Genomic DNA, 12,927 nt, shown 5'->3' with positions numbered 1-12,927 from the left:
GCTTACAGAAGGAAAAAAGCATCAAGCCCATTAACTTTGCTGGATTCAGTCTAAATAAATCACTGTTTAGTGACATTCCAAGGCCTGTGGCATACTCTGACTGACAATCAGAATCAGGTTTATTATCACCGACATAAGTTGTGACATTTGCTGTTTTGTGTTATTCACTTACAGGATGTTGGGGTCACCAGGTAAGCCAGGATTTATTGCCCATCCCTAGTTGCCCTTGAGAAGCTGGTGATGAGCTGCCTTCTTGAACCGCTGCAGTCCCTGAGGTGTAGGTACACCCACAGTGCTGTTAGGGAGGGAATTCCATGATCTTGGCCCAGTGGCAGAGAAGGAACAGTGATATGTTTCTGAGTTAGGATGGTAAGTGACTTGGAGGGGGATTTCCAAGTGGTGGTGTTCCCAGATATCTGCTCTTCTTGGCTTTCTCTATGGTAGTGGTCGTGGGTCTAGAAGATGCTGCCTTAGGAACTTCGGTGCGTTGTTGCAGTGCGTCTTGTATATAATACATACCGCTGCAACTGTTCGTCGATGGTGGAGGGGTTTGGATGCTTGTGGAAGAGGTACCAATCAAGTTGGCTGCTTATACTGGATGGTGTCGAGCTTCTTGAATGTTGATGGGGCTGCACTCATCCAGGCGAGTGGCGTGTATTCCATTACACTCCTGACCTGAGCCTTGTAGATGGTGGACAGGCTTTGGGGAGTCTGGAGGTGAGTTACATGCCACAGGATTCCTAGCCTTTGACCTGCTCTGGTTATATGTCTAGATCAGTTCAGTTTCCTGTCAATTGTAAACTCTAGGATGTTGATAGTCGGGAATTCAGTGATAGTGATGCCACTGAATGTCAAGGGACGATGGTTAGAGCTTTTCCTGTTGGAGATGGTCGTTGCCTGGCACTAGCATGGCTCGAATGTTACTTGCCACTTGTCAGCAGAGCCTGGATATTGTCCAGGTCCTGCTGCATTTGGATATGAACTGCTTCACTATCTGAGGAGTCACACTGTGCAGTCACCCACAGTGTAGAAATATATAAATATAGATAGTATATCACATATATAATTAAACAAGTAGTACAAAAGAGACTGAAATAGTGAGGAAGTTTTCATGGACTATTCCGAAATCTGATGGTGGAGGGGAAGAAGCTGTCTTCCCCCATGGTAGTATTGAGAAGAGGGCACGTCCTCTGTGGTAGGGGTCCTTAATGATGGATGCCATCTTTCTGAGGCATTGCCTTTCGAAGATGTCCTCGATAGTGGGGAGATTAGTGCCCATGATGAAATGTCGGGCGAAGAATACACTTTTAATTTTGAAGCTGTAAAGGCCCAGTCCTTCGCTGAAAAACCAGCAGACTTTACTTATGCTTTACGGGAAATCAAATCTCCAACAGCAGCCAGTATTGAAAGCAAAAACGGAACATTACTGAAAAATAAAAATTAAGAAGGCTTTGAGGGAAGGAACTGAGTGTACACCAACTTACAGAATATTGATGCTCTAAACCACCGCGATTTCTGCTGTGGAAATTTTGTATTCTGGCTAAATTCTGGCAAGATTCTACATCTGCTTTCTGAAATAAATGGGGCAATGGTTGCTTTTCTCTGTGTAGAGAGTGGCACCATAGACCATGTCCACCGAGAGTAAAGCTTATTCCACTCTCTCAGGAACCAACCACAGACTCACCAGAAAGGAAGTAAGATACAGAAACCCGCAAAATATTTATAGGAGTGATTTAAATTTGTTAAATATCTGATATGTGACCCAAATTGTTAATATTTAGCATTCCTTTTGGGAGGACTAGAATATAAAATCAAAGATGTAATGCTGAGTCTTTATAATGCATTGGGCAGACTGCACTTGCAGTATTGTGATTGCCTTATCAAAGAAAAGATGTGCTGGTCCAAAAGTGGCTCACGAGAATGATTCTGGGAATGAAAGCGTTAATGTATGAGGAGCATTTGATGGCTCTGGGCGTGCACTCACTGGAGTTTAGAAGAATGAAGGGAGATCTCATTGAAAACCTATGGAAATTTGGAAGGCCAATATACAGTGGGTGTAGAGAGGATGTTTCCTGTAGTGGGGGAGTTTAGAACCAAAGGGCACAGCATAAGAATAGGACATCGCTTTAAAACAGAGATAAGGGGGAATTTCTTTAACAAGAGAGTGGTCAATCTCTTGGAATTCATTGCCACAGGTAGCTGTGGAGGTCAAGTCACGGGGTATATTTGAAGCGGAGGTTGATAGGTTCTTGATTAGTCAGGGCATCAAAAGTTATGGGAGAAGGCAGGATAATGGGGTTGAGAGGGATAATAAATCAGTCATGATGGAACGGTGGAGCAGACTCGATAGACTAAATGGCTTAACTCTGCTCCAATGTTTTATGGTCTTGTAGCCGTGTAGTTCCACAGATGTATCGCATTCACGGAATGAATGGCCTTTTGGTCCATCATGCCTCCATTTCTCCTTTGGCCTATTTATTTCCTATAGGTCAGTACGTTACTACCCTGTAAATTACTGCAGAAACCTTTGCAATAGGGCATCGCAAACTGAAATAACCTGCATTGTGTAAACATAGAGTTTTAATTGACAGCCAATAGTCAGAGTACAGCTCAGAGCAGACTGATTGCCATTATAAAGGAAGTAAAATCAATTTGCTTATAAAATGGAGTCTACTTAAAGAGTGGAGAGCAGCAAGTACAGCAGCTATTCATAATAAAGGTAATGAATGGGCTACATATAAATTATAAGCTGAAATTTAACTCAAGTCTCCAAGCTTTGCCTGGCTGTTGCATTATCACTTTTAATAACCTTAAAGAATTTATATTCCCATCTCTTACCTAGCTTAATAGCCACTCCAAGCAACTATCCTCAGGTTAATAATCGTTCTGCCACCAGCAACAATTTTTCAATATCTTCTACTTCATAAACCTTCACTGAGCTAAGCACATATCAAACCTCCATGGGCCAATGCAAATATTAACAACTTGGGTCAGATCTAATGTCCTGCTTTTTTTTCAGCAAAATCATGATCTTCGCTCAGTGGCCACTTCATTAGATATCTCCTGTTCCAATTAAAGTGGCCACTGAGTGTGTGTTCGTGGTCTTCTGCTGCTGTAGGCCTTCCACTTCAAGGTTTGATGTGTTGTGCATTCAGAGATGCTCTTCTACGCACCACTGTTGTAATTATTTGAGCTATTTGGTTATTTGAAATATTGTCACCTTCCTGTCAGCTTGAAACCAGTCTGGCCATACTTCTCTTGAGATGGTAAAGAGTTAATTTTGTCCTGCTGACATGTAAGAAATTAGCCATTAAACTATGCTGCTGGTTTCCTTGTCTTACTTGCAGAACGTAGTAATCTAATTACACTTTGTTCTCAACTATCTAATCACGCACATTGTTCCGGGTGTCTGATCTTTATACTTCTGTCTGAGATGATCAAGTGGCCTTTGTCTCTGACTATCACTGTTGCTGGGCATGTGACTGTGAGGGGTAGCTAAAGAATTGCTTTCTGCATATGTGAGAAAGATGGTATAAAAACTCTATCTCTGTGCTTTTGCAGAGAGAACTCCGTGGCTGACTCTGTGAGAGTGCAGAAGGAGGGTTCTCTCTCGTAGCTTGCTGCTAATGAACGTGGAAAAGAATCAACTGTGGTACTTGTTTCATTACATCGGGTAATCACCGTTGACACTCTGACCTCTCTCATTAACAAGGTTTCACCCACAGACCACTTCTCAGTGAATGCTTTTTTTTGTTTTTTGCACCATTCTCTGTAAACTCTAGAGACTGTTGTGTGTGAGAATTCCAGGAGATCAGCAGTTTCTGAAATAGTCAAAACAGCCCATCTAGCACCATCAAAGTCACATATCTTCCCCATTCTGCTGTTTGGTCTAAACAACAACTGAACCTGTTATACATGTCTACATGCTTTTCTGCATTGAATTTATGCCTCATGATTAGCTGATTAGATATTTGTATTAACGAGCATGTGTGCAGGTGTATTTAATAAAGTGGCCATTGATTGTATATCTAAAGTATGACTGTACCTAGGCACATTTCAAGTGCCAGACTAGAATATTGGACTCGTGGAAAACTAAAATTATGGTATAATATGAAGAGTTATTTTCTGATTATCATCAGCAGATCAGGCTTTCCTCTCTCTCTCTCTCTCTTCGTCAATGCTGCCTGGCCTGCTAGTTATTTCTAGAATTTTCTGTTTTTTATTTTTAGATTTTCAGCATCTGCAGTGTTTTGTTTTAATTAGCACTCAACTGATTTACATAACAATGGTAATCACTGCTATTTCACTTAGGCATTCTGAGATTATTTTCACATCCTTTTGTTCTTGTTCCAACAATTCGGTTTGTTTTTTTCATTCTTACTTTCCCACCCACTCCTTTTGTTCTTCCTATGCTCAGACCTTCTACTGTATTTCCCTGTATCTCACAAATTTCCTTCAGCTCCAATATTAACTCTTCTGTCTGGGTCGCCTCCAACCTGATGGCATGAGCATCGATTTCTCTAACTTACAGGATTTTTCACCCCTTCCCCTTCTCTTTTCCCTTTCCCATTTCTAGCTCTGCTCTTATGCCTTCTCTTCTCTTCACCTGCCTCTCGCCTCCCTCTGGTGCCCCTCTTCCTTTCCACACTCCTCTCCTATCAGATTCCCTCTTACTCAACACTTTACGCTTTCCACCTATCACCTCCTAGCTCCTAATTCACCCCCCTCTCCCCCTCCACCCACCTACCTTCCCCCCTCACCTGGCTTCACCTATCACCTGCCAGCTTGTCTTCTTCCCCTTCCCCACCTTCTTATTCTGGCTTCTTCCCCCTTCCTCCCCAGGCCTAATGAAGGGTCTTGGCCCAAAACATTGACTATGTTGCCTAACCTGCTGAGCTCCCCCAGCATTTTCAGAATCTCTCACGTTTCAAATATCAACTATTCCTTTTTTCCACAGATGCTGCCTGTTCTTATTTCACATAGCCAGGATCCACAGTATTTTGCTTTTGATAAAACATATCACGTTGCACAATATCTCAGCACAGCCACGGTTTAAAAGACCTCTCCAAAAAGTGGTTATTTTCAGCTGTACTGTCTTTTCTTCCACTTCTAGATCCCCATCGCCATGAGTGTCTCCTCCTTCCTCACCTACGACCAGCCGACGCTACCTTGTTGTGGAGTGCATCAGGGACATCTGGCTCACAAGCAGTTTGAAATGCAGGCCCACAAGGACGCTCCAGATAGCCACAGAGAGCCTGGCACAGAACTGAGCACAATAGCAACAGTGACATGCTCCGGTAGCCATATTCAGTGACCCAACCCAGCCTGAGGCCACCCACAATGATGGACTAAACGAGGACAAGGCCCAGACAGCCGAAAGACACCAAGGGAGGCCTGTGGCCCAGGACATAAATCATAGTTAATGCAGAGATACTGCTGTCAGAGGTCAGACTGAAAGTGATGCAGATTTCACTGAAATTTTTTTGTTTTAGTTTGTACTGACTTTATTTGTGCAGTATTTTTTAAAAAAAAGAAAGCAACGAACTTGTACAGATTTTATTCAGTATTCTTGTCTTTAACAATCCACCTGTATATACATGAGTTATTTAACATGGTGTAAAGATGCAGTATTTTTCATAAAGAATATGCTTTGAAAATGACAAAACTGAAATAGCTAATGACAATTGTGCATTTATTTTCAGTCTGTTAGTCTTCAGTGTTTATAGAATTGGAATGCTAATTGAAAATGTGTTGTATTATTTAAAATCTATTACTAAAACAGATCTCTTTTTTTTGTAAAATAGAAAATAATTGTCATTTTTAGCCAGTTTTCTCTGCAACACTGACTTACATTAAGCAGATCCAAGTCATTGTCCTGTGGTATTTGCCTTTAAGTACGTGTGATAATTATATGGAGCAAAAATTAGTTAGTAATCCACTTTATGCACTTAGTCACCCCAACAGATAAAAACATAATCAAGTATTTGGCATTTTTCACAAAGTTATTATGAGTTCTACAGGAAGGTAATTGGGACCTGGTTAAAATGAAATATTCTGAAGCACTGAGCAGCAATATGCAATAATTAGACTTTTTCTAACACTTAAAGCTCATCAGTCTTGTAAAATGTGTTTATGGAAGGGGAACAGAATCACCGGGTTGCCTATGAATTTCCAACAGTGTTTAGCCCTTTTTCATATCTCCACCAAAAGACAGGAACAATAATAGAAAATAGCCTCATTTCCCAAGGTAGAGGACATTTTAACAAAAATAGCAAAGTTACATTCTGGTTCCAACCAGTCACTTGGGCTCCAGGCCCAGACACAGAGGCTTAAATATATCAGGCTTCATCACATTCACCTCAACTAAAGGAAGCCTGGGGTAATACTGATATTAGGGGAACAAGAAATGTTTAACAGCGCCTGATTATGGATATTCATGAGGACCAAATTGTTTTTATTCAAGTGGCTGAGGGATTTATGCACATTTGTTGAGCAAGTCACACTTTCTAACATTTTGTAACAATGCTCCACAGAAAGTGCTTTCAGGACAATAGAGAGAGAGCTGATTGGGATCTTGATCCATGGGAATGAAAATTTGACAGCAGCCATACTATTGAGGTGGTAGTGAGGAAGGCAAATACAACATCAGCATTCATTTCAAGAGGTCTGAATCATAAAAGCAAGGAGGTAATGCTGAGGCTCTATAAGGCTTTGGTCAGACCGCACTTGAAGTATTGTGAACTTTATGGGCTCCATATCTAAGAAAAGAAGTGCTGGCGTTGGAGAGGGTCCAGAGGAGGTTTTCAGGAATTATCCCAGGTGTTGTGTCTGTGCACAACTACATATCAATTAAATAAAAGCACGCACATGGGTGATGGCTTTAGCTGGAGTATTCACATTGCAGTGAGAGAGCAATGTGCACGCGTAGGCAACAGCACATGCGCAGCCAACAGATCAATAAGTAGTGCTAAAGGAAGGGCCATTGCTCTGAAAGAAATACATCCATACATTACACTTCCTCCCCATTTAGATTAATGCAACATAAAACTGTACCTGTACAAAACATTCAATTTCTTTTTCATAAACCTATATTCTAAATAAACATGATTTCACAATAACAGTCCATAACTAACTTCACAGTTCTAAAGGTTCAGTCTTTTGGGTGGCGCTCTGTTTCTTTCAGCATGACGGCTCTGGACCTGTGAAGTGTCATCAGGTTTGGCAGGTGTCTTGTCTAAGACAATGTTCTCAGTTTCCGGTGTCACGTTGCTGTCAGTGACATGATCGTCACTGAGAGGTAAGTCTGGTGACTGTAATGTGTCCATCTTGTTGGATGCAATTGACTCAGGTGAGTTCTTCAGTTGATCATCCAGTATCTGTTCCACATGCCATCTCCATGTTTGATTTCCAACATCCACTGTGTACACCAGTGATCCAGTTCTTGTAGCTATCCTACCGGGTGTCCACTTATCTTCTCCATAATCATGTACTAGGGCTCCTGTTCAACCTCGAAGCTCCTTGCTGCTTCACTTGGCAACTGGCTGAACTGTTTATTCTGCACTTCCCTCTGTAGATCTGGTTTCAGGAGGTCTATGTGAGATCTCAGATTCCTGTTCATGAACAGCATTGCAGGTGTTTGATTTGTCATTCCAATACACAAACAGGAAGTTGTCCACCTTGTGCTGCAGAGGAATGTCGCCCTTGTCCATCACCTTAATGGGCTTCTTGAAGGTTTGGATAAATCTTTCAGCTAATCCATTCATTGCTGGGTGGTGAGGAGCTGACTTGAAATGTCTGATGCTATTTTTCTTCATGAGCAGTTGGAATTTTTCTGACATGTATTGTGGTCCATTGTCCATGTGTTCTGCTAAGCCATTTCTGGTGGAGACAGTCTTTGCTGATGTGGTCGAGTTCTTTGTTTAACCACCGCCCACTTCGAATGAGCATCCACAGCAATCAGAAACATGGAGTCGATGAATGGCCCAGCAAAGTCAATATGTATTCTTTGCCATGGTGACGACAGCCACTCCCACGGGTGTAAAGGTGCCTGTGGGAATGCATTTTGAACTTTCTGGTATCCTGAAATGCTTTTGGCCAAGTGTTCAATCTGTTTATCTATTCCCGGTGACCATACGTAGCTCCGGGTGAGACCCTTCATCGTGACTGCACCCAGGTGTCCTTTATGCAGATTCTCTAACACTTTGGTGTGCAGTTTAGAGGGAACCACAACACGAGATCCGTACATCAGTGTTCTTTGACATACCGACAGTTGTTCTCGTCACACTGAGAACTCTGGAAACATAGAGTTACCATGAGCTGGCCATCCTTGTGTGGTGATTTCATAGACTTTTGACAATGTCAGGTCAGTCCTTGTTTCCCTTTGTATTTCCAAATTTGTTACCAGCAACTGGTCCACAAATGTGGTGTGGAACACTTCTTCCAGGTCACAGTATGAAGACTTTTCTTCTTCAGTTGCCAATAGAAGAAGACATGACAAGCCATCAGCATTGCTATGTTGTTTGATACCCTTGAGCCCTATGTCATAAGAGTGGGCTCCTAGGAATAGTGCCCAACGTTGTAATGAAGTAGCAGACATCACTGGGACTGAAATGGACACAAGGGGCTGGTGATCTGTCACTAGAGTAAATTTTTGTCCGTAGAGGTGGTGGTGGAACTTCTTTATTCCCCATACTAAACTAAGGGCACCTTGGTCGATCTGTGCATAGCTGTGTTCTGCGCTCATCAGTGATCTTGAAGCAAATACAATCGGGTGTTCAGATCCATCTTTCATAATGCGTGACAAAATGGCTCGGATGCCATAAGGGGACGTGTCGCACACCAGTCTGATGGGCAGAGATGGGTCATAATGGATGAGCAGATTATCCGATATCATTAGTCTCTTTGTTTGCTTGAATGCTCTTTCACATCTTTCCGACCATTCCCACTTTGCTCCTGTCTGTAACGGTGCGGTGAATGGATGCAATACTGTAGCAATGTTTGGGAGAAACCGGTGGCAGTAGTTTACAAGGTCCAAGTTTGACCTGAGCTGTGACATATTTTCCAGTTTGGGTATTGTAGTACTGCTTCAATCGCCTCTTGTGACTTACGTAAGCTATTCTTGTCAATGACATGTCTACAATATGAGATCTCATTCTTGAAAAACTCACATTTCTCTCTCTTTGCATGCAGACCATACTCACTCAGCCTGCTAAGCACTTCACCAAGGGTCTGGAGGTGCTCTTCATCATTTTTGGCAGTCACGATGATGTCATCAAGGTAACATTGTGTTCCTGGGATATCTTGGAGCACCTGTTCCATTGCTGTTTGCCAAATTGCTGGGGCTGATGCAATGCCAAAGACAAGACAATTATACTGGAACAGACCCTTGTGAGTGTTGATGGTGAGGAACTTCCTGCTTTACTCCTCAATCTCCATTTGCAGGTAGGCTTGTGACAAGTCAATCTTTGAAAACCTCTCCCCACCTGCCAAAGATGCAAAAATGTCTTCTATTCAAGGCAGGGGATACTGCACAGTATGCAGCACTGGGTTGATGTTCACCTTGAAATCCCCACATATGCAAATAGCTCTGGCCTTCCCTTTCTTGATCACTGGGACAATGAGCATGGCCCAATCGCTCCTCTCAGCCTTGGAGAGAATTCATGACACCTCCAAGCACTGCAGTTCAACTTCCACCTTAGGAAGTAGTGTGTAAGGCACTGAATGCGCTCTTGGAAACTTGGTGTTACTGTTTCATCCAGCTCAGTTCTGGTCTTGATGCCTTCGAGTTTACCAAGCCCCTTCTCAAACAACTTCTCATTAGCGTTAAGTAGCTATGCAAGCCTCTGGTTAGTGCTACAATTTGGGCTGCCATTGCTTATTGATGTCCCAGGGAGAGCTTTGATTGAGTGTTAGTCTAGTTGGACTTTTCTCAACCATTCACGTCTGAAAAGTGCTGGCTCTCCAGGTTTCAACACACAAAGCTCTAATTGGTTGTGTTTGGCCTCCATATGTCACATTTACTTTCAGTTTGACTTTGGGAGACACCTTTTCACCTGTGTAAGTCTTTAGCACCGCTGAAGTCTTCTCTAATGGTATTTTAGAAAACAGTCTGTTGTGGTCAGCCTCTGAAATTATAGACAAAATTGACCCTGTATTCAGCTGGATTTTCAGTCTTACACTAGACACATCTATTGTGATCCAAATGATTTTGTGATCTGCTTCAGTTTTACTATGCAGTTCTAGGCATGACAGTTCACCTTTGTCAGACTCTATATTGTCTGATTCTGTTTCACATTCGGTAACTTTATGCATTTGTTTAGTTTTGTGGTTGAAACTTTTCACTCAGTTGTGCTTTTTGTCTGCCTTGCATATTCTCTCTATGTGACCTTGTCTGTGTCACTTTCTGCAAACTTTTTCTTTTGGCTTTTTTCACCAGTCAGGAACATTTTGTGCATTTCATATACTAACCTCCTTTCCTCCAGTTCTGCTGCATCCTTTGCTGCAGGCTCTCACGATATTGCAATGGTCAATGCCCGTTCTAAGGTTAGGTCTCTTTCTGCCAGTAGCCTCATTTGAGTGCTTTGACTATGCATGCCACACACAAGCCTGTCCCTTAATCCATCAGAAAGTCTATCTCTAAAGTCACAGTCCTGGGAAAGTTTGCGCAGTTCTGCAAGGTACTCAGAAAAGCTTTCATCTTTTGACGGGATCCTTTTGTAAAATCAAATCTCTCAACTATTACCAATTATTTAGGGTTCAAGTGATTTTGTAAAATTGTAACAATTTCATCGAACATCTTGCTTTCTGGCTTTACAGGGGTTACTAAGTTATCTAAGAGTATGTATGTTCTTGGGCCCATTAAGCTAAGAAGTGTAGGGACTTTCTTTTGCTCTTCCACATTGTTCACCTTACCATAGATCCACCCTCTCAATATATGACTCCCAGCCTTCATTACCGCTATCAAATTCACCACCTTTCCCAACTGAACCCATCACCACATTATTTTCACTCTAAATTCAGTGCGTCTTTCACCGTTGCTCTGCACTGTACTCATGCATCTGTTAGCGTCTGTGACGGACTTCTCATGTTGCTTAACTCTCGCTGTTTCGTTCCGCAACTGTCGGTGCAGCTGGTGATATTCTCTGACACTCAGGTTCATAGTCGTCGCCAATTTGTTGAATCTGTGCACAACTACATATCAATTAAATAAAAGCACGCACTCAGGTGGTGGTTTTAATTGGTGTATTCACATTGCAGCAAGAGAGAGACAGACAGACAGACAGAACAATGTGCATTCATAGACAACAGCACGTGAACAGACAACACATCAATACGTAGTGCTAATGGGGGGGGGGAGGTCATTGCTTTAAAAATAATAGAGCCATACGTTACACCAGGGTGTGGCGTGTGGCTAAGTGGTTAGGGTGTTGGGTTCACGATCTGAAGGTTGTGGGTTCGAGTCTTGGCCAAGGCAGCGTGTTGTGTCTTTGAGCAAGGCACTTAACCAGGCACTGCTCCAATCCACCCAGCTGAAAATGGGTACTGCCAAATGCCGGGGGTTAACCTCACGATAGACTGGCGTCCTATCCCCGGCGGGGGGAGGGGGGGGCAGTCTCATACTCTCAGTCGCTTCACGCCACAGAAACCGGCATAAGCACCGGCCTGATGGGCCACAAGGCTCAGGACAGACTTTAACTTTTAAAACATTACACCAGGAATGAAAGGGTTAACATCTAAGGAACACTTGACGACTCTGGGCCTGTATTCGCTGGTGTTAGAAAAACGAGGGAGATCTCAGTGGAACGTATTGAATATTGCAAGGCCAAGATAGCGTGGATGTGGAGAGAACGATTCTTATAGTTGGGAAGACTGGGACTAGAGGGCACAGCCTCAGTTTAGAAGGACATCCCTTTAGAACAGAAATTAGGAGGAATTTCTTCAGCCAGAGGTGGCTAAGTATGTAGAATTCATTGCCAGAGACAGCTGTGGAACCCAAGTCATTGGGTATCTTTAAAGCAGAGGTTGATAGGTTTTTTTATTAGTAAAGGGTCAAAGGGTATGGAGAGAAGGCAGGAGAATGGGATTGAGAAGGATAAAATATCAGTCAAGAGTGAATAGCGGAGCAGTCTCAATGGACCAAAATGGTCTAATTCTGCTAGAGATCAAAAGACCAGCTAACAACCTTTTATACTCTCATAAACTGAACGCATGAACTACCTACAAGTGAGGTGCTGACTGATGTCTGCTGGTTTTGTACAAGTATTAGTAAGGTCTGCAGGGAACACTGTGGCAGCTGCTGAAGGCTGTTTTGCTGACTTCAGCTTCGGCACGAGCTTGCTGTTCCCAGAAATGAGTGCAATAGCAGGCATGTCCTTGTGGAGCAGTCTTAGTGGTGAAGGAGCGCAGGGCACAAAGAGGAGGAGGAATTATTTACTCCCCTTTCATCAACAGCTCCTATTATACCTTCCCTCCGTCACACGGTCACTAAACTGCAAAAGCCTATTAGTAATCCAAATAGAGTCATAGAAAAGTACACCACAGAAGGAGGCCCTTCAGCCCATCTAGTCCATGCTGACCCATTTAAACTGCCTACTCCTATTGACCTGCCCCAGGACCATAGCCCTCCATACCTCTACCATCCATGTATCTATCCAAACTTCTCTAAAATGTTCAAATCAAGCTGGCATGCACCACTTATACTGGCAGCTCATTCCACACTCTCACCACCCTCTGAATGAAGACATTTCCCCTTACATTCCCCTTAAACTTCTCACCTTTCACCCTTAACCCATGAGCTTATTATAGTCCCACCCCACTTCAGTGGAAAAAACCAGCTTGCATTTACCCTGTCTATGCCCCTCATAATTTTGTACACCTTAATCAAATCTACTCTCAATCTTCTACCTTCCAAGGAATAAAGTCTTTACC

The 12,927-nt window shown here is 42.8% G+C and overlaps 2 protein-coding genes across 4 annotated transcripts in view; one reads left to right on the top strand and one right to left on the bottom strand.

Moving 5' to 3' along the window:
• LOC134358901 (leucine-rich repeat transmembrane neuronal protein 3-like) overlaps positions 1-5,776 on the top strand; it is a 338,976-nt gene extending 333,200 nt beyond the window's left edge. For 2 of the 3 annotated variants that reach the window (XM_063071540.1, XM_063071538.1), the window contains one exon: positions 5,114-5,776. In XM_063071540.1, the coding sequence (XP_062927610.1) occupies positions 5,114-5,214 (101 nt within the window). In that variant the 3' untranslated portion in view covers positions 5,215-5,776. The remainder of the gene's footprint in view (positions 1-5,113) is intronic. The other variant, XM_063071541.1, reaches the window with a different exon arrangement.
• LOC134358903 (catenin alpha-3-like) overlaps positions 1-12,927 on the bottom strand; it is a 703,413-nt gene that overhangs the window by 273,984 nt on the left and 416,502 nt on the right. The window lies entirely within an intron of this gene.

The sequence above is a fragment of the Mobula hypostoma genome, chromosome 19, assembly GCF_963921235.1.
Source record: "Mobula hypostoma chromosome 19, sMobHyp1.1, whole genome shotgun sequence".
Taxonomy (NCBI): Eukaryota; Metazoa; Chordata; class Chondrichthyes; order Myliobatiformes; family Myliobatidae; genus Mobula; species Mobula hypostoma.
Note: the sequence above shows the minus strand (reverse complement) of the source record. Positions and strands in the feature narration are given on the sequence as shown.